The sequence below is a fragment of the Excalfactoria chinensis genome, chromosome 1, assembly GCF_039878825.1.
Source record: "Excalfactoria chinensis isolate bCotChi1 chromosome 1, bCotChi1.hap2, whole genome shotgun sequence".
NCBI lineage: Eukaryota > Metazoa > Chordata > Aves > Galliformes > Phasianidae > Excalfactoria > Excalfactoria chinensis.
Window position 1 is genome coordinate 87,280,652 of NC_092825.1, and position 21,123 is coordinate 87,301,774.

General features: G+C 47.8%; 1 protein-coding gene across 1 annotated transcript in view; it reads left to right on the forward strand.

Moving 5' to 3' along the window:
- Window positions 1-1,404: 1,404 nt before the first annotated feature.
- Window positions 1,405-21,123, forward strand: part of ILDR2 (immunoglobulin like domain containing receptor 2) — a 39,378-nt gene continuing 19,659 nt past the window's right edge. The window contains 6 exon segments of the mRNA XM_072328189.1: window positions 1,405-1,477; window positions 1,480-1,757; window positions 1,760-1,961; window positions 8,871-9,203; window positions 9,695-9,814; window positions 18,339-18,395. Of these exon segments, the coding sequence (XP_072184290.1) occupies window positions 1,420-1,477; window positions 1,480-1,757; window positions 1,760-1,961; window positions 8,871-9,203; window positions 9,695-9,814; window positions 18,339-18,395 (1,048 nt within the window). The 5' untranslated portion in view covers window positions 1,405-1,419.

Consider the following 21,123-nt stretch of genomic DNA (forward strand, 5'->3'; position numbering starts at 1 on the left):
CTTCATAAATTATGTGGCATATATATTTAATACTGACGAAGCGGGCCCTCAAATAATCTGAGTTATCATGGCCTCCATGTAAGTTTTCATGATTTTATGTATCTCCTGAGTCTGCAGTTGTGGCTCTAAGAATTCCTACTTTACCTTTCACCTGCAAGTATGCGAGGAGGTCATTTGGGTGTCCGGTCCCTGTGGGCCAAAGGAGACCAGACCTGAGTACTGGACCTATGTGCCTTATTTAGCATGGTAGGGTCTCAGTTCTTCATGGTGGCTTTTAGTTAGCACTGCAAAACAGTTATATTGGGAGGCATTCAAGGCTGGGTTGGATGGGGCCTTGGCAGCCTGATGTGGTGGGTGGCAGCCCTGCCCATGGCAGGGGGTTGGGACTGAGTGGGCTGTGAGGTCCCTTCCAAACCAAACCTTCCTGTGATGTTTTGGATTCTATGATGTGTCAGGTTCAGGTCAGAGAGACCTTCTGACTCCCAGCAGATCAGGACACTGGTTGAAGATGGGTGTGTATTTCTTTATAAGCAACACTGGATAAAAACAAACTATGTGAAAAGTATTTTTAAATAACATTGAGTTGCCAGGAATAAAGCACTTAAAAACAGGCTGTGCCTGGGGATCATCTCCTCACCCCATTCCAGTTCAACTACATCAACAGAAGGACCACAGCTATTCAAGAAACAACCCAAATGTTTCAACACATCTTTTATCACAGCAAACGTGCCCTTTTGCTTTCTCGCTTGGAAATTAGGGATCTATTTTTATTTGCTGGTTTTGAAAAAAAAAAAAGAAGATGTATCTTGCCTGCAATCTAAAAGTTTAGTCTAAAAGGCATGCAATTGAAAAACACCTGCTGGAAGTGTCTTAGGGTCGTACTGCGGGCACCACTTGTACCCTGCCGGTAGCAGTGAGCACAACCAGCACTGATCCCACTGGGCCCAGCAGAGAATCAGCATGGCTTGTGTTCTCTGACACACTGTTACAGGTTGCCCAAGGAGCCTGTGGATGCCCCATCCCTGGAGGCATTCAAGGCCGGGCTGGATGTGGCTCTGTGCAGCCTGGTCTGATGGTTGGCAACCCTGCACATAGCAGGGGGGTTGAAACTGGATGCTCGTTGCGGTGCTTTTCAACCCAGGCCATTTCATGATTCAGTGATTCTCTTTGGCACATGCCGTAGGAGTGGAGGCTGAAGGCTGCTCCCGTGTGGATCATCGACATCTGCAGAATCCAAACTTCGGTTCCAGATGCAAGCTGAGCCCCTGAAAGAAGTACAGCGTGTTATGCATCTGGGCCCACGTTGGTCAGGGCTGTTTTGTGGCACAGCAACATCCACCGTTCAAACAGCTTCCCCCGAAAACATCCAGCTCCGTCCAACATCGTGTTGGCACCTACACCCAACGCCCCACGGCTCAGATGTCAGTCTCTAACAGCCAGAACACCTCCTCCTCGCCTAAAGTTGGATCTCCTCTGGATCGCAAATCGCAGCAATTGGTCACGGTGCGAGTGGAAGCCCAAGGGAAGCGCTGCACTGCAACAGTCTGCTCTCGTTTCCCGAGGTACGCGCGGTTAATTCGGGGGCACGGATGATCGGAGCGGACATTTTTAGCAGCGACGCCGCGGGCGCGGGGAGTTGCGGAGCAGCGCTACAGGGAGCTCCTGGCAACCGAGCGGCGCTCCCCTCGGCCCCAGCCCCGCCGATCCGCGCCCCCCGCCCGCGCTGTCCCCGCCCGGCCCGGCCCCGCGAGGCGGCCCCCAGCCCCCAGCCGGCAGCCGGCGGCGGGGGAGGAGCGGAGCTGAGCTGAGCGGAGCGCAGATAGGCGACGCGGCCTCGCCGCCGGCTCCTGGCAGGGCAGTCCCGGCCCTCTCCCGCCGCCCCGCGGCATGCTCGCCCGGCCCGACCGGCGGGAAGATGGGTGGGCGCCTCCTGGGCTGCGTCGTGCTGCTGTGGCTCGCAGGTACGAGCGGCCGGTCGAGCTGGGGCCGGGGGGCCGTCCCGCGGGGCAGTTTGCTGAGACTTCGCCGGGAGGTTGCGGGGGCGGCTCGGGGTGCGAGGGTCGGCTGCCACCGCGGGCAGGGAGAGGAGCGCGACGGCGGGAGCCCGGGGGGGGGCCGCAGTGTCCTTGGCTGCGGGCGGTGGGGACGGCGGCCGGGAGCAATTGGAGGAACTTCTCCTTGGTCCGGCGGGCTGCGGGACGAGAGCGCTGCTCTGCGTCGCCGGGGCGGCCGTGCCCGGGCCTCCGAGAGCCGGACGGGACTGGCGCTCCTGCCCGGGCCGGCTACCCGGGGGCGACGGGCGCGGGGGAGCGGCGGGACTCCGGTGTGGGAAAAGGGCCGGGAACGGGCTGTGAAGGGTCTCGGGAGAGGAGAGGAGAGGAGAGGAGAGGAGAGGAGAGGAGAGGAGAGGAGAGGAGAGGACGGAGGGCAGCGCTCTGCTTGCTTCGAGCCGGGCACAGGAGGCTGTGGAAGGGCTGCGGCAGGCTGACTGCCAGGGAGGCGAAGGAGCGGGAGCGCTCCCAATTTCACACCGGTATTTCACACCGCCGCCCGTGAATCCCACAGAAAAGACCTCAGGCTCTTCCTCTTCAGATTTAGGATTTGCAGGCTGTAAATTCGGCTTTTAGTCATAACACCTCTCCCACCGCCCACCCACCCCTTCCATTGCTTTCTGGCTCTGAGTCATCCCCAGCCTGCCTGCTGCTCCCTCCCAGCGCTACACGGTCTCAGCTGGGGCCTCGCAGCTCCCTGCCCGTCGCCCCCTCCCCACTTCCCTGCCCTCCGTTTGGCCGCTTCCGAGCGTACCCCCACTCGGTCTCCCCTCCGCTCGCCGTAGCGGCTGACGAACAGCATCCAGGGACTGGTTAAGAGCGCAGGGGACGCACAGACGTGACTTCACATTCCTCCCTCTCCTTAAAGAGCTTCGTTATCTGCAAACGTCTGGCTAGATCAGGACTTTTCCATCAGCCTGCTGACACCTTTCCCCGCCATTGAAAGCAGCCAGCGCTCGGAGCCCGCCGAGTCAGTGCGGAGCCAGAGGAGAGCTCCCAGGCTCCCCAGTCCTCCGGGCAGGCAACAGGTTACTGCGCGGGGATGGAGCAGGCACCGCGCTTTGCTCAGCCAAGAGCAAACCAATAAGCAAAGGGGTGTGTGTGTGCACAGACAAGGGAGAGAGGCTGGCAAACACAGACTCGGGATTGCCAAATGGCTGTGCAATGGAATGAGAGCTCTGTCTCGGGGTAGAGAGCCCGCGTCCTGCTGGAGGTAGTTGTGTTCCGAGGTAGAGGAGTGGGGGTGGAAGCTGGAGGGCTTGAGGCAGGGAGAGCGGGACTGGGAGACAAAGGGGAGTGAGGGAGAGGGAGGTCTCGCCCCATCACTCCCCTCCTCCCCCCTCGAGATGGGCTGAGAAATTCCCAATCAGTTCTCGCAGCTCCTTCCCCCCCAGTGGCTGTTCTTCCTTGTCCGGCCTTTGTAGTTACTTTTTAGCTTTTGCGTTTATCTTTTGTCTCCTTTCGCACACTGCGACTTACTGCAAGCTCCAAAAATCCCCCGTAAAGTGCCCTGGGTTTGGCTGGGCTTCCCTCCCGTGAGGTCATATTTTTTTTCCCCAGTAACTTAGCACTCAGTACCTGTTTACTTTTATGTGCGGAAGGGCCACTGCAATGCTGTGCTGTAACACAGGGGTGGGTGCATTTCCTACCCTTTCCCAGCCGCAGTTCAGAAGGGGCAAGCTGGAGCATGGGTGAGCTTTGCCCTTCCATGGCCTGCACAGCAACCTCTCTGGTTGGTTTGCTTTTGCTTTGGAGCTGTGTAAAGCGCCGTGCTTCCATTTCAGCTGCACCTGACCTATTTAGGCATTAGTTTCCTGCTGGCTACAGAAGTTGGTAGTTAGTGGTGGAGCTAAGAACACAAGTCTGATAGCACCTAGACTGTGATGTGCAGTCTGTTTCCCATAAACCACTGAATCTGATGGTGGTGGCTTTGCTGGTGAATCACATGCATTTTGTTGGTTAACTGTGCAATATAATCCTGCCCAAGTTGATAGGAGTCAGTACAGCACAATTTCAGTGGTCACACTCCATTCACTTGCTTGCATCTCTGCGTATCATCGCTGATTTCCAATCTTAGAACCCAGACTTTACAGTTGAGGCTGGATCCACATCTGAAAGCACGGTCTGTGTTCAGCACTGGGGGAGAGAACACTTCTAGTTGATGGGCAGTAGCCATGGCACAATGAAGAGAATCACGGAATCATAAAGGCTAGAAAAGACCACTAAGATCATCTAATCCAACTGGCACCCCATCCATACCATGCACGCTAACCACGTTGCTCAGTGCCACGTTTACCCTTTTCCTGAACACCCCACAGGCGCTGTGTCTTACCTATGGTCTTATTTTTTTCTGCCAAAGCCCTGAAGTGTAGGCTAGGAGTAGTTTTAATGAGGCGCCTGATTTAGGGCCTGAGGACCTCATATCAGTAAAGGTGCATCAGGTTGTGGGGTGTCATTTCTGTAGTTTCTCAGCATCAGCCCTGGTGCTCCAGGCGAATTGCAACGAGGGCCAAATAACAGCAGAGAAAGAGATGTGATTCACGTGCAGATAAGGAGATCCGTACTGACCTGAAGAATGATGTGTACTGCCTTCTCTTGGGCTTGACTCTTATCTTATATGCTAGAAGGATGCAGACCTGTTCCCTTGAAGTACAGTGTTTGGCTTTGTCATTATTTACAGAGATGAGTGTTTCAGATCAGCATTATTCTATGCATAAAGGCTGGCTTGAGGCTGGGTAATGAAGCTGAATCTTCCTGGCATCCATCTCACCTTGGGGAAGCACAGGCTTTTATTTCTGAAGGACAAGTGAAAAGAAGAACTGAAGTTTGCACCTCTCAATTACCCTCCCATTTTTTGTGTCTTGTGGAAGGTGCTTAGGAAGATCAGGCTCACGAGGTTCAAGTATGTATGCCCATACGGATACCCCCTCTGTAATCACTTCCTGGAATTTTCTTTCATCAGCAGTAAAACGTATTAGGAATAGCTTGTGTGTAACGTTGACTGTGTAGTTTGCATGCATAATGTAAGGATGGTTTGGGGATACAATCAGAAGCAAATATGGATACAAATACATAGATTTTTACTTTCTGATAGTCAGGATGTCCGTGTTTTTAAAGTGTACTTGATTAATATTTGCAGAACTTTTTCCGAGGGCTGTGGGGGAGCAAAGAAAAAGGAAAATGCAGTTGTCACGTGGTTCTGTGGCTCTTACAAGTTAGATTTCTCTTGTGAAAGTTCAAACCATTTGAAATTCACAGTAAACAGGTTGGCTCCCTGGAGTGCAAGCATTTTGTTTCCATAATGATTTTGAAATAAGGGCTCCTCTTGCTCTGCCCATGTTTATCAAAACATAGCAGAGCACAGCTCCGTTTCTTTTTAATCCTGCTAATATTAAACTCGATGCAACCGCTGCAATCTGCTGTCACCAAGCTTGTCATCTGTTTTCATATCTTTGACTGTTTTTGTGCTCTGCTATGTAAGCAGCCCAGATTTCTGTCCTGAGGCTTCTGGCGTCCTGGCTAGTCTCTTTGAGATCATTGAGCTCAGCAATTGCTCCTTGAGCTTGAGGAATTCCTAAGGAGACTTCTGTAATTCGTGCGTGTGCAGACATCTGTGGTAGGTGCACGGCCGCCATCTTGTCGTCAGGCAGCCTAGTGTCCTGCTGGCCTTTTGGTGGGGGTTGTTGCAGCAGTGGCGTGCTACGTGAATAGATTCAGAGGAAGTAACAGGTGTATAATTTCCCAGTTCGGCCCTGTGTAATTATATACAATTTGACTTAAATAGATTGAGAGTTTCCACCGATCCGGCCTCAGTTTGAGGCACTGCGTTGTTCCCAGATGCTATTTCTGGAAAAGATCCGAAAAGAATGTTTTACAAGTTAAAGAAGACCTTGGGGCAGAAGATGCCAGATGTCTTACTGCACGTCTCCCAAACGCTTTTGGATAGAAAAGGAAACCTTGTATTTTCCCAAAAGCTGCTTGCAAGTTTCTTTTCTCAATATAGACGTTCACATGGGAATGGGGTGGGGAAAGTTAGTCAGATGAGAATTTGCTAAAGCTCAGCTAATCATTTATTAAAGCAGTCCCTTGCTCGCCAAACTCATTAATCTCATTAACAGGAAAGGAGCGCTGCAGCGCACGGAGAGCTGAAAGCACTGTGTTTACTGAGTAGCGTACTTGGTTCACAAGGGAAAGATTTAAATATTCCCTGTGTCAGTGCGTTATCCCTGAAGCTGAAGTAACGTGATGAGTCACTTGGTCACCTCATATCACATGTTGGCTTTGGCCACAGGCTGCCTGGAGTCAGGTGCAGAGCCGTCAGATACAAGTCTGGCCTGTACCCATTCATTTTTTGGAGGTGTTTGTCTTGTCTCTTAAATGCAGATGCGGCCTGGGAAGCATGGGTCTCTGCAGGGGAGGGAATAAGATCACATCACCACTTGGATCACCATGAGAACCGAGCGGTGACGTTCCCCCAGTGGCATGGCCCCATGTTTCTGTCCTTCTTTCCCCGGGGAGCAAGATCCAGCAGAAACATCCCAGTTACTGCTACTGGAGTTTTCTTTCTACTCATACCTTGTGCCTCTGGTCCCTGCATCTGCTGTGGCAGCATCTTGCTGGGACCTCAACTGTGGTACACGGTACTCTGGAGAGCACATGCTTAAGCATTTGGATTTTGAGTCCAGGCATTTCTAGCAAAACTAGTGACATCTCCTATGCAATTTCAATATGGCACAAGTGCTATATGTGTAATGTCATGTGTTCATTACGCGTATCATACAGCATTCTTGCAAATGCCATAGTACCCCTGTGCACCAGGCCTTCACTTAGTAGTCTCCAGTGTCACATCCTGCCTAGATTAGTAACTCTTTGCTAGTGTCAGTGACTGTCTCCTCTCTCTGATTTAAGCTTTCTCCCTGGGTGCTGTCCATACTGTGTCTTTATCCCCCAAGTGCTGTTTGTAGGCTTCGTTGTGATTTATGATGTGGACACTGATAATGTTTTGAAATGATATTCAGCATTGTCTAAGCTTCTCACTTTCTTTTAGTTATGACTCCTGATCACGAGGCATTTGCTTGCTTATCCTTTTCAGGTCTGCAGCTGTATCCAACTGGACTCTGTCCCATTGTGCCTGTTGTTGTCATGCTTTTGATGTACTTACTGTTCCCTCTTCCTTCTGCTCTGCTGCTTTAGTGTCTGTGTCTTTCCCCATCCTAAAGACATCTGTCATTTCAGTTTCTTTTGCAAGCTCTCTTCTCCTTTTCATCTTCAACTTCTGCTGGAGGTGGTGTGTATTTTTGTTGACTCAGATTCCTTTCGGCATCATGTTTTAATCTGCTGTAACCTGGCTTTAGCTTCCTGAGATTATTTGACCTAGGCTAAGACACCTTCAGCCCTTCCCATTTAATGCAAACTTCGTTGTTCTGCATCAGCCATCTACTTACCCTAATACTTTAGCCTTACTCTGTTTTCTTCTTTCTTGGCACTTGCTCTTCTCTCCTACCGTTTCCCTCCATAAGGAAGTGTTCTCAGTCTTGCTTTCTTCCCTAAGCCTCACCCAAGTCCAGCAGTCCCTCATGATGCAGTGTAGGCTTTCTCTGCATCCTTCTTCCCTATAATGTTTTCTTTTGGCTTGTTCTCTTCTTCAGTGTGCTCTGTGCCTCAGGGTATACAAGGGTATATCCTAGCTGTGCATAGGGAGCTGCCACTGTACTGAAACTTTTCCACATGAGCTGTCACCATCAGACCCTCAGCTGCAGAGTGCCCCTAGATACAAACTTGTTCCTTCGCACTTCCCCCCTCACTGCAGGGCTGTTTCTGTGCCTCCACCACTTGGCACATCCAGGCTTGGAAGGGTGGCTGCATATGTTTCCAGTGTTGTGTAAGTGCTTCCTCAGTCATAAATGCCTGCAGTGCAGGAGGCCAGGAAGCAAAGAGGGGCATGCGTGGGAGGTTTTGGCCATTTCACTGTGGGTAGATGCAGTATCTCGCTATTCTGAGTGCTCATTGCTGGCACTGCTCACCATCTCTTGGCTTCTCCTAAAGCTACACAAGGATGTGGCAGCAATCCCGCTATGTATTTCTTTTCCACGTATCTTCTCTCAGGCCCTAATACAATCAGCTCCAAGTTGCAGCTTTCCTGTCAACTGGTTGATAAATATTATGCATTGAGCTTCATCTCCTCCATGGAAATGTGAAAAATGTGGGTATTTGGGCCATTTTTCTCCATGCTTTCCACGTGGATCAGTTTCTCTCAGTACCACACACCCATTGTGGCAAAAGCTATGCAATTTGGATCTACTCTTTCCCATGTCTCTAGTTTGGCTGAGCTATCGGCAACGTTGAACACCGTTGCTAGGCTGGTGTTGCTTGCTGCTTGACCTTCAGAGAGTAAATGTGATGACACTGAAATTAGGAGGGGGTCAGTTATTCTTCATTAGGACTGGTGTGAATGTGGGATCTCACCCCTTATCTGACCTTGCAAAGTGGAATATGGCCATCCCTGAAATACCTCTTCCTTATTTATGAAAATGCCATAGAAGTGTGAATCAGCACACCACTATGTTGGTGTCACTACAGTGCATAAGGATACTTCAGTTGAGCCTCCAGTCCCATTATGCAGTGTTTTTCCTTGTGGCTGTAACATCCAGGGAGCAAGCTGCCAACCTTTGTTTACATAGGCTGAGAAATATTGCACCCTAGCAAACTGATGGTCATTTTAATGTTATGCACATGGGGAGAATGACAACATGGCAAAGAGCCACAATCCCCTCTTGAAGCTGTGCCAAGATATATGACACTGATGTTTTTGTCTTTCAGCTGAGGTGGAAGGACTGCAAGTCACTGTGCCTGAGAAGAAGAAGGTGGCCATGCTGTTTCAGCCTGCTCTGCTTCGCTGTCATTTCTCTACTTCTTCCACCCAACCAGCTGTGGTACAGTGGAGGTATAAATCTTACTGCCAGGACCGGATGGGAGAAGCACTGGGTATGGTAACTTCTGGTTTACAAACAATGAGCAAGAGGAACCTGGACTGGGATCCCTACCTGGACTGTGTGGACAGCAGAAGGACGGTCCGTGTCGTGGCCTCTAAGCAAGGATCTGCCGTCACTATAGGGGACTTCTATAAGGAAAGAGACGTCAGCATTGTCCATGGTAACTTTGCTATTCTAGTGACCTGTGATGGGGGTTGGAAGTGACTCTTGACAATTTGGAGTACTTGAGGCTGGTAGTAGTTGTTCACTTAATTCCTTTAGGAAAGGTGTCAGGAGGGGAGGGAGCTTTTGTGTGACAGGAATTCAGGATTCAGCCAAGCAGCTCTGGAACCCAAAGGTCATTCTTTCCCTTTGGTGCTTCACTTCATAGCACAAATACTGTTGGGCCCCTGGGCCTTACATGGTGGAAAAGACTCTGATTACTTTTTCTGCTCTTGATACTTATGAAGTGAAATTCTGTGGCACTAGCTGTGTTGCCACTTACAGGCACAGGGTCTTAATCGTGTTCCACTTTTTCCTGAATTTCTGTATGTTCTCGACAAAGTTAACCACTCTTCATAAGGAAATGAATTGGTTTTGGAACTTGAAGATGGACTCACTTTTTCAATTGGTGTTGAAGGGAAACCTTGACTTTTCTTTTTTGACTTTCAGATGCAGACCTTCAGATTGGGAAGTTGATGTGGGGAGACAGTGGGCTCTATTATTGCCTTATTATCACACCAGATGATGTGGAGGGCAAGAATGAAGAATCAGTGGAGCTGCTTGTACTTGGTAAGTTCTCTTGTCAGATCTCATCTTCAGTAGGTAGCTGATGTAACTCTTTCCTTCTGCTCTCTTGCTCTCTCTCCATGTATCTGTGCACTGTATTACTATGGGTGTAAAATCTATGTTAAACAGTCCCTGCAGTACCTTCACCATTGCCTTGCACCTTGTGCAGTCATTCACACCTAGGCAAAGTGGGTGGCAAGTACTGTCAAACCAGAATAGTAATGTTTACACCCACGCTGCTCACACATCAAACTGGTGTAAATGACTACAGAAAGTGCTGGTCTCAAGGAAGTCAGAACCCTTGTTTTTAAGGCATAAAACAATAAACATGTAGCAAAGTGAATGTTTGAGACCGTGTCTTTCTCTCAAAAGACATCAAATCATATGCTTTTGCAGTCTCTCAAGTCTCCCTTGGTCCTACTTTTCTGAGCTTTGGGAATGCAAAGAAGCACCGTGTTTATCTATTTGAGTGTGGCAGTTTGGGATATTTTTCTTCCTGTTTAGTTGTACTTAGACATTTAGAGGAACAGTTTCATGATCACCCCAATCAAGTCTGAGCCACTACTGCCAGTAAAAGGACCTGTCTTCTCTGCAGTATGCACACTGGGCTGTATGTGCTTCTCTTAGGCTTCCTTGTGGATTGTGGTCAGTAGGATCAGGTTTTTGCCTGTTTGCAAGTTTAGCTTTCAGGTACGGTGTCTATAGTCCACTTTATAAGCCAAAAGAAAGCACTCATCCGAGCTATAGGAGAAAAGCAGAGTGGAACTGGACCTATTGGGAGCATTTGTTGAGTTTGCTTGAGCCAGCTGTAATATTATACTGCCCCAGAAGGGTATGATGAGATTTTTCTAATTGCCTTAAGATCTGCTGATACCAATATGTGTTTGTCTGGTCAGCGTGTTTGTATGAGCTTTTGGGCTTACAGATCCTGTACATCCTGTGGAGGAAATATTAGAAAGCTTGGACCTGTAGTTCATTGTGATGCCTAGAGGCATACGGTAGAACATGAGATCAAGGGCACTTGAGAGACAGGGCTCAGGTGAGAATTTGACAGTCGTATATAGAACTGTATTTGTCATCACAAAATAAACAAGATTGAGTAGTTCGGGCTAGGAACAGTGCTGTCTCCTCCACTCATTCCTTCAGATATCAGCCAGGTGACAGGATGGATCCCTCAAAAAAGAAAGTGTTAATACTCCTGTCTAAATTCACAATATGACTGTGGATCATACACTGATTAAGACTACATGCAAGACTGACTTGTGTTAGTTTGTGTGGGGCTCTCTGCCATGAGAAGCTGTAGCTATTACATAGTCTCCACAACTGTAACTGTGCGGTGGTGGGCTGTTGAATTTCGTCCTTTCTTCACCTTCCTTGCCATAGTTTGGTGTCTTATCTGTATCTGTGGTTGTGCTCAGACACCAGCGATGATGCAGTGCCATGGTAACAGGAAGAATCTAGTTTTCAGCATACACAGAGGATGGGAGCAGGGGAGAGGGGGGAAAAATAAGAAATTCCCTCCTCTGAAGTTGGCCTGATGATACCCCCGGCCAGGTCATTGTGGTTATATTGGAAGGAAACATGAGGTTAGACTGTGTTACCTTGACTGCATCTGATTTTCTTTTTGCAGCAACCCTTGGGTCTGACCTTGCGTGTTGCACAGCCCTCTGCTAAGTTTGGCAGCAGCATGAAGGCATACTTACTGTGGGCATACTTTGTTCTGCCTCGTGCTGTTTGGCGCAGCTTGTGTGTATTTCTTCTCCTGGGTAATGCGTATAGAGGCAACTTTCCAGCTTTCAGAGCAAGTCCAGGTTACCCACCTATCTTCTTTTCTTCCTACTTTAGTCGTCTTCTACCTGTGATGGCTTTGTTGTTGATCTCCAACACACACACACACACCCCCCCCCCTTCTTTTTCCTTTACTTCTCCGCAGTTTTGGCTAAAGAAAGACAAGGTGGAGAAAGCAGCCAATGGTGAAAGACACTATTTCTTAATATTCTGCTATCTTCTGGGAGTTTTTTTAAATATCATCTCCTTACTCTATGAGGTATTAGTGACTTGCAGAGACAGTGATACCGATGCAGATCTGAGCACATCAGTAGTCCTAGGGGATGTGTGTTAAGAGGTTTTTATGCTGCTCTTCAAATGGAACTTGGGTTTGTTGTTGGAGACATTGGAGCAGCAGAGAGATAGTATGTCTTGCAGACACTGCCTTTCCTACCACACATTGCTGTTTGCTCCATGCTGGCAGTGGTCTTCCAGATATAATTTACATTGCTTATTTTAAGCCTGGATTAGACTTTTGAGTAGAGCAGATGTTCTATCAGAATAGAAAAGGAAACAAAGATTTATCTTCTAATTGTTTCTTGTTAATGCCAAGATGTAAAGTGCATTTAGGTTAGAGAAAGATGCTGCTTGGCAGAGGAGCTTAGTCTTACAAACCTTGGAAGGTTGGAGAAGCAAAAGTGGTAGATACCTATTGGTAATGGCAGCACAGGTGTAGAAACTTAGTTTAAAGGTAGAAGATCCTGCTTTTACACAGTGAAACATGACACTAGAATTTGGTCAAAAGCTGCTCTGTCACAACCTGGGCCAAATCCCAATCCTGATTAAAATTACAGTATTTCTTTTTTTCTTAGAGAAAAAAATGCAGAGACTTCTGGCCTTACTTTGCAGTTTTCTGAATGAGTCTCTGTAGCCAGTCCACCTATGCCATTGTGGGATTGCATATTGAGCTTTGTCCCCTGTACCTATCGCATTGGTATGAGCACGATCTGGACAGCTGTAGGTAGTATCTGAGAATCCCATGCACTGTCTTCATTTCAAGCGTATTTCTGAAAAGCACATAAGCATTTATGTACATCCATTTATACTCAGCAAAGCCAATAGGATTTATAAAGCACACCTGATGTTAAGCATGTACTTATATACTTTGCTGAAAAGGCTGTTTAGTAGGTTTTGCTTCGTCAGGGTCTTCAGCCCTCTCTAAGGAAATCAGTGCAGGCAAGGGAAGAGGGATAGTAACTTCTGTGCCTTAGAAACACAAAGTGGGTGAACCTACTGTAGAGAAAGGAAATTATTTCAATTTAAAGTATTATGTTTAAACCAAAAAAACTGAAGTCTCCTATGTTAGTAGGTAGCAACTGAGTGACCCGGCTCTTGAAACACACAGACAGTGCTATTAATCACATTGTTCTTCATACCATATATGCACTTTTCTTATGAGCATGTCTGTGGTCTTCAGTAAAGTCATGTAGAAAGAGACTACTTACCTTCAGAAGGCCTGTACAATCCTCAAGTAGGGATCTCCAGATGAGATGCCCTCACCTTCAATGCCAACCCTTAAATGAGGTCTGGGAAGGGATGGATCCTGGCTCTACCCCTTTTGGTCACTTGGGTGCACTGCTTATGCCTGAGCTCCACTGGGTTGGCCCTGCTTTCCCACCAGGTGCTCAGTCACTGCTTCAAGCTGTGACTTAGCATTTCTGCTATGGACCTTGAAGGTCATCTAGTTCCAACCCCTCTGCTGTGGGCAGGGTGGCCACAAGTTGCCTAGGGCCTTATCTAACTTGGCCTCGAACACTTCCAGGGACGTGCTTCAAGACGCAGTGGTTTCATTCCCAAAAACATTACAAGTTGCTGGAAGAGGCAGCCAAGTGATCCACTCATTTCAGTTGTTGGTTTGATACTTTGGTCAGTGAACTTTGTGCTTTGTGGGCATTTGTTGCCTACTTTTTGTCCAACCAGTTCAGCAGCCAGTGCTGCATAAATGATACGTTAATGAAATACTGTTTTATAACTGATCTTGTAGATGTTTCAGCCTCAGCTTCTAGAGTATTATATTTTAAAAAACAACAATTAGTCCACGAGTTGTTCTTAATTTTTGAAGTCAGCTAAAATTTAGCTGACGGGTAAACCAAAATCACAGAACCGTAGGGGTTAGAAGGGACTCCTGGAGATCATCCAATGCATCCTCCCTGCTAAAGCAGTTCCCTACAGCAGATTGCACAGGGAAGTGTACAGACAGGGCTTGAATATCTCCAGAGGAGACTTCACCACCTCTTTGGGCAGCCTGCTACAAGGTTCTGTCACGATGAAGTTCTTCCTTGTGTTGATGTGGAACTTCCTGTGCTCCGGTTTGTGCCTGGTGCCCCCAGTCCTGTTGCTGTACACCACTGCACTTCAGATATTAATAAACAGTGATGAGATCCCTCCCCTAAGCTTTTTCTTCTCCGTGCTGACCAGTCCCAGGTTTCCCATCCTTTGCTCATATGGGATATGCCCCTGGCCCCTCTTCATCTTTGAGATCTTTGGTAGTTTACATGACCAGCCAATACTCATGCAGTCTACAACTAAAATTTGTCACGTCTTAATACTTGTAGGTAGGAATGGAGGTAGGCACATTTACGTGCAGCTTTATTGCACTGTACCTAATGTGCTAATAGAGACATGCGTCAGCTTTCAGAGAGGATAAATCTCTCCTGGGACGTGTGTGTATGGTGCACAACGCTAATTAGATGGCTCTTAGCAAAATGACTCAATACCTGGTATAAATATAGGCAGGTTGTGTGCTGGGAGAGACTGTGTAATAAAAGTTGATGCGGTTTCGAAGATCGAAAAGTTCTTGGCAAAATTTTCCCTGACAAAAGGGCTGTTTCAGGATTCACTCTGTTTGGCTGAGAGGGTTCATCAGAATCCGAGCCAGCACTAGGTTACAGTGGAACCTCTCAGCTGGAAGGTGTCAGCAGGTGCCTTCGCAGAGAAGGCTCTCTGATCCCGAGGGTGGGCAGTGCCAGCAGGCAGAGGCATCGCTGGGAAAGCTGGCCAAGGCCTGGATGCCATGCAGGCCGCCGGCCTCCCCACCCCCAGCACAGTCCTCTTTGGGCACTGCCTCCTTTGTAATCAGCTCCAATCCTCTCTCTCCTGCTCGTCCCACGCCAGGCTACTCCTAGTTCTTTATTTCACGCCATTTAGAAGCGCTACTTGTTGCCTAGGATTTTTTACCCCTCTTTTCCTTCTTATTTGCCAGCGACAGCCACATGCTGGTCACAAAGGAGGCTAGTGTGATTAAAGGCCTCCCTTACTAAGGTCGCCATGGCAACAGCCTCCTTGGAGGTCTTTGTTCCCTGCTAAAACTTTGATCTCCAAGAAGGGCTGCTGCTGTTCTCCCTTCAATTGGCATCAGGAAGGGAAGGGTGGGAAGGAAGAGTAAAGTTTACTACGTGCAGAGGGAGTGTGGAGGAACTTGCTGCAGAGAGCCGTGCTGTCCCAATAAATCTCACAGCAGCTTCCCTGGAAAAGTGCTGGATTTACAAGTGCCGTGTTTCCTCTCTGGTGCTTTCTGGCCTCCCTGGGGCTGTGTCCTGTGCCAGGGCCTCTGGCTGTGGCACAGCTTGGCAGATCCTTCTGCCTCTGAGGAAGAAATTGTTCCCTCTGCAGCTGCTGCCTCCTGTGGTCCCGCAGCTGCAGATGGAGCTGCGGAGGCAGCCCCCAGCAGGAAACCAGTTCAGTGGTTATTCTTGCATTTACCAGATACGTATCGCATTGATGCAATTGCCAGTATTTACCCAACTGCCACGCTCCTTACTGTTCTTGTGCTTTCTTTATTCCTGCCATTGTTCTCTTTTGGCTAAGCACTTATCCTAATTATTTTCGTGTCTTTTCTCCGCAGACTCTTGCTCAGTAACTGCTTGACTCCTGCTTCTCCCATCTCCGCTGCTACTCGTGCCCTCCTACTCTAGCCCACCCTTCTCTTGCCTATCTGCTTCTGTCCTCACCCACACCCCAGTACCTCCGCACCATCAGAACCCTCCTGTCTCTCCTCCACCTGTCCTGCTGTTCTGTGATGGCACAGGCAGGGGCTGGTGTCTTGCCTCTGTGCTGGGGCCAGCTGAGGCCTAGGGCATGCAGGGTGCCTGCTGTGGGAACAGTGATGGGAACGTGTCCCAGATCTGTGCTCACGTGAGGACAAGCTCCTGGCTCAAGTATTGCTGCCTGGGACAACCCTGGTAAACAGGACTGTCCTCTGTATCCTCTATTCCTTCTTTCATTCAGTGATGCCTGCAGGGATTTCAGTACTGGGAGCTTGCCTTGGAGATGTGTAGTCTTTGCAGATGGAGTCATGCTGCAGCTTAGCAGCCGTGGTCCCTTCCTGAGTTTCTGTTGCTGGTGGTGCGGAGGGAGGTCAGTCTCTGCGAGAGGCACCGCCAGGAGCCTCCTGTCACTGTGGCAACCCGGCCTGTGGCCAGGCCTGGTTTGTCTGGCCCTGAGCAGAGCAGCAGCAGGTGGAAGGGTTGTCAGGGAATTCATCTGGGAGGGAAACAGAGAAAGCTGAGATGCAGTGGAAGCTGGTGGGGACACAGCTGCCCAGAACTGAAGCTGAGGGGCAGCCCTCCTGTGAAGGCTTTGTGCACCCCTTCATAGGTAGTAGTGGGGCCATGGGGCAACCCCCCAGAAGGACTGAGACAAGCTACACAGTCAGGAAAACAGTAGCTGGTTATAGATAACAGGAAAACTGCTTTGGTTGTCTTTATTATGAGTCTTCACTGTTGTTTCTGGGGGATGCTTCTTCTGTCTTGAGCTTATGGTTCCTCTGGAGGATTGCAGGGTGCTGTAAGCCCCAGCAAGTGCAGGGGTTGAGGCTTTTAACACAGAATCATTTGAGTTGGAATGGACCCTTAAAGACCATCCAGTCCATCTCCCCTACAATGAACAGGTTCACCTACAGCTCCGTAAGGTGCTCAGAGCCCTGTCAAGCCTGACCTTGAATATCTCTAGGGATGCCACCACCTCTCTGGGCAACCTGCTACAGTGCCTCACTAACTTTTAGGGTAGCTTCAAAACAAATCATGGCTGCTTGGACTTGTGAGATGGAGCTTCTGCTTTATAGAGCTGTCACTGCCTTACCACTGGGATTTCACGGTGAACAGCCTTGCATTAGCTGTTTGCCTCTAGTTGTTTGTCCATTGATGCCTGATGTTGGTCTTGGACTGTAACACACAGGTCCTACCCTGCATGTATTATGTGCATGCCAGTTTTTAGAGAGCAGAAAGCATACATACGTTCTTCTGTATAACGGGCTAGCTGTGAGCAGCTTGGACAGTTGATCCTTTCTGCTATCGATGTCATGAAACTGTATCTGTAGATTAAAATACTGAAGTATGCTGGTGGCAGGAGTAGTTAATGAGGAACAACTGTCTGAATTTTCAGCGTTGTGTCTTTTGCGAAGGCTTCAGGAGCACCCATGATGGTGTTACAGTGAGCACTAGGCAGCTTTGATGAGTTGCAACTGTTTGCAAATCACTGCCTACATTCAGAGGATGTTTATTATGGCTCCAGCAGGCATCCTGGTGGATTTTTTTGTATCTACAGAAGCTCTGCTGAGACATTTAAGGAAAACTGAGAGTGGCAATCTCTTTGATTATAACACGCTTCAAGGACAGGCTAGAGAGCAAGGAGCTTGGGATCCAATTCATCATTGTGTCTGAGCACTGCTTAGTGCTGGACCTGAAGGATGTGTGGGGTAGCCTTTGCACTGGCTTGTCCTTAGCTGCCTTTGCTACAGTCCACCCATAACGTATCTCTCTCTCAGGTGCAAGTCCCCTACCTTGTTCATGTCATTAAAAAAACCAAGCACGAACGTGGTGCAGTTTAAAGGAGCACAAAGCACAGATGCACACAGTCATGTTCTGCCAATGCATCGATATGTGTAAATTATAGCTGAACGTTGTGTAGGATGTTTGCTGTGTATTAGAAATATCCCAGACACTCAGTGCCAAAACAAATAGGCCCCAAGCTGCCATGGAGCTTGGATTTTCTTCGTATTCACTTATAAATTAAAAGTCAAATTCGTTTGTTTGTTTGTTTTTTGCAATGTGATTCCATAAAATTACGTAGGAATCCTTCCCTGGTTAATTTGCTTCACTCAAAGGTTGTATTTATACTATACAGTCTGACTGAGTTGCTTGCTCATTGTGAAATAGCCAGCACATACTCACAGTCATGCTTCAGAACTCCTTTCCTGGAGCTGTCCATGAAACTGCAGAGCCCCACATGGAGAGTCCCACCCACAGGTATAAATGCATGTGACTGACTTGCCAAGGGACTTGCATTGAAGATGTTTTGCATCCATTCAAACAATATAAAGTAAACCAAATTCTTCTATTTGAGGGCTGTTGTGCGTATCCAGGAGCTTTTTGTATGTGCAAAGCATATCTCCAGCAAGATACTACCTTGTAATTATGCCAAGGAGACCTCCATGTTCTTGTCATTTTGTGCCTAAATCAGAGCAACTCTGCTCCAGATTATTCCTCCTGCTGCAGCTCTGCTGATGAAGACAAAGTGCAAGGCCAGGCAAATGGAAGAGGTGCAGGGGCAGACACTAGACACTGAGCATGGTGACATCTGTGGTTGACAGGAGTGCAAGTGGGCTGATGAGGAAGGGGACTAAAATCAAAGGCAGGGGTTGGGAAGTGTGTTTTTCTTGCAGTAACCTGTCTCCTTGTTCTCCTCCTTCTGTCTTTTCTAGGCAGGACAGGGCTGCTTGCTGATCTCTTGCCCAGTTTTGCTGTGGAGATTATGCCAGGTATTCAGCCATTTCACCCATTAATTACCCAGTCTTCTCTCATCTTGTCTGTTTATCCTTCTGCAGCATCTTTTATGTGGTGTGCATTTTAACTCTCGTGTATTTTATCTGGGGAAGAAAAGAAAAAACAACCTTGTTGCTTAATGAGAATGTATGTTGGGTTAAAAATGGAGGAGTGAATGTGGGACAGGGAAGGGAACAGGCGTTCTGGGAGATGACCCATAGAGATGTTAATGCCCTGCCAGGATCAGTGTGACAGCAGAAATTCCAGTGCTGTTCAGAAGAGGTTTTGTATTGAGCTCTCTGCTAAAGCAGAGGTAACACTGCTGCAACCTATGAAGACACTGACAGCCTCATGTGCCCATATGGCTCTGTGTGTCACCCATCCTAGCTCGCTAGGAGCTTCCCCTGCCTATCTGTGTGCTGCGGGTACTAATACAGCCATTGCCACAGATGGTAGCACAGGAGGTGCTAGCAATAGAGTACTGGCTAGTGACACGTTGGTGGCACAGTCCTTCTTGTGCTGCGTGGCCAGGGAATTATCTAGGTAACACCAGGTGGTTGGATGGGCTGTAAGAGTTCTCTGCCCATGACAAATTGCTCACAAGCCAAACTAACAGCCGCCAATTCTGGCACTCCTTAAAGAAGAAACAGCAACACATTGTCCTTGAGAGGGAAGAGCTGTGGGAACATTTAGCCCTAGAGTCATGATCATCCCCTGACAATGCCCAAGAAGGCATTCTTTCACACGTTTGTGCAAAAATACATCTCCACATGAATGTGTGAAGCTATTTTCAAAGCTATCTCAAAGATGCAAATAGAGAGAAGGCAGATACTTCCCCCACCTCCGAAGTAACCCAAAGCTCCCTTGAAGCTCAGTGTGCCAGAAGAGGGATTCAGGTTTTCATTATAGATAGAGATTGATTCTCTGTTTCCTAACACTATTTTGCACTGTTTACAGTCTGACTGGGTTTAAAATTCCTGTATGTTGACCAGGTAATTTTCTGGTACCCTCACTTTGTGTGTATAAACAACAAGAAAGCATAAAAGGCAGTGGCAAACCACGCATCATCCGAGTAAACAAAATCAGATGCTTTTAAAGACAAAACAGTTGTTTTCAGACAGTGAGGCCACATAGCATTTCAGCTTGTTAGATGTTTAAATCTTGGGGTTACACAATTGTTTCTGGAGGAGCTGTGAGAAAAGCTATTGGTTGTTGCAGCAAGGATTAGAGAACTGCAGGTAAAGCTGTTTGAACTCCCAGTTTAGTGCATTAAGGAGGAGCCAGCAGGCTCTTTTACTGCTTTCTTGACCTTATCACAGAAGCAAATAGTCTTAACTTTCTGTGAGATCGAATCCTGACTCATAGGTCCCTCTGACCAGGACTTGGATTTCAAATATCTTCTTCTTGTGCTCAGTGAATATATTTCAATGCATAAAGCACATTGACATCGTTTTATACTCTTAGGACATTTTCAGAAGGACCACAGATACTCTTCAGTGAACTTGCTATTTTTTTCCTCTGGAAGTTTTTTGTCCCATTATCTTTTTATCTTTTGTCAGTGAAGAGATTCTCTGATAGCTCTGGAGACCTGACACCTGCACTTCATTGTGTAGCTGTGGCTGGTCACTTGCATCATGCAGTGCTGTTTTTCAATGGGAACATGACAAAAGAAGCCTCTGAGCTGTTGTCCTGTTTGGAGTGGCATAGATTAGGAAACACAGGGTTGGAAGAAATAGTCTGGCTCTCTATCTTACTTGCTTCCCAAGCACCTTGTAATTTTATACTTCTCATGCGCTTAGCAAATTTAAGAGTAACCTGATTATGGCCTTTCTTTCTCCCATTGGATGGCTTTCTTTGATACGCTGCTTCTAGCTTCCATCTGGATTGCTCATAGCCTGTTTACGCTTGTTTATTTAGGACCTTTAACTGTAATGCTTGTTTTTCCCCTTAGCATTCGTTTTCCTAGCGTATTTCCAGGCAGCAGCTATGCCTGCTTTCAGCCTTCTTTTTGATGGACTAATGCAGCAAGCTTCTGCTCTCACAGTATAAGGCAGGCTGTCATATCCCTTCATCACTCCTGAATCTTTGCTTTGCATCAGCTCCAGCCTGAGTCAATCTTTTCTTGTACAAAGATGACCAGAGCTGCATAATGTCAGTAATTTCAGATGGAGTCACATGAAGCCCTGGTGCAAAAGCATTCCTGAACACTCCTGGAAATTCCTGCAGTTGCAGTTGTCCTGTGGTGAAATAGTCCTTTCTTTTTTGGTTGTTTTCCAGCAATGCAGTCCCCATCACTGCAGAAACTCCTCAATCCTTGAACATGTGACCCTGCAATTACTGTTGCATACCTTGAAGTTCATCATATTGTCATGTTTCCTGTTCCTTATTGTAGGCCCAAGGACAACTTGCCCTTTCTCTAAGACATCCCAGTCTTTGTTGACTGTGCTTTGCTACCTCTTTGCTACCTCTCAAGCTGCATTAACACGTTCTTCTTTTCTGTCAGTCATTCAGGAAAACAATAAGATGGTTCCTAGAACCAGTACCTGAGGAACTGTACTAGTAATTTCCTATCAGCTGTTACCTTCCAGTTCACTAGCGCTTCCTCCCAGCCATTTCCTTATTCATTAGCTGTATTTTTTCTTCTTGACATAGACTAACGACAACGAATTCAACGAGGACCAAAATTAATGCAAATTTAAGTGAAATTCAGCTGTTTCAGCCAAG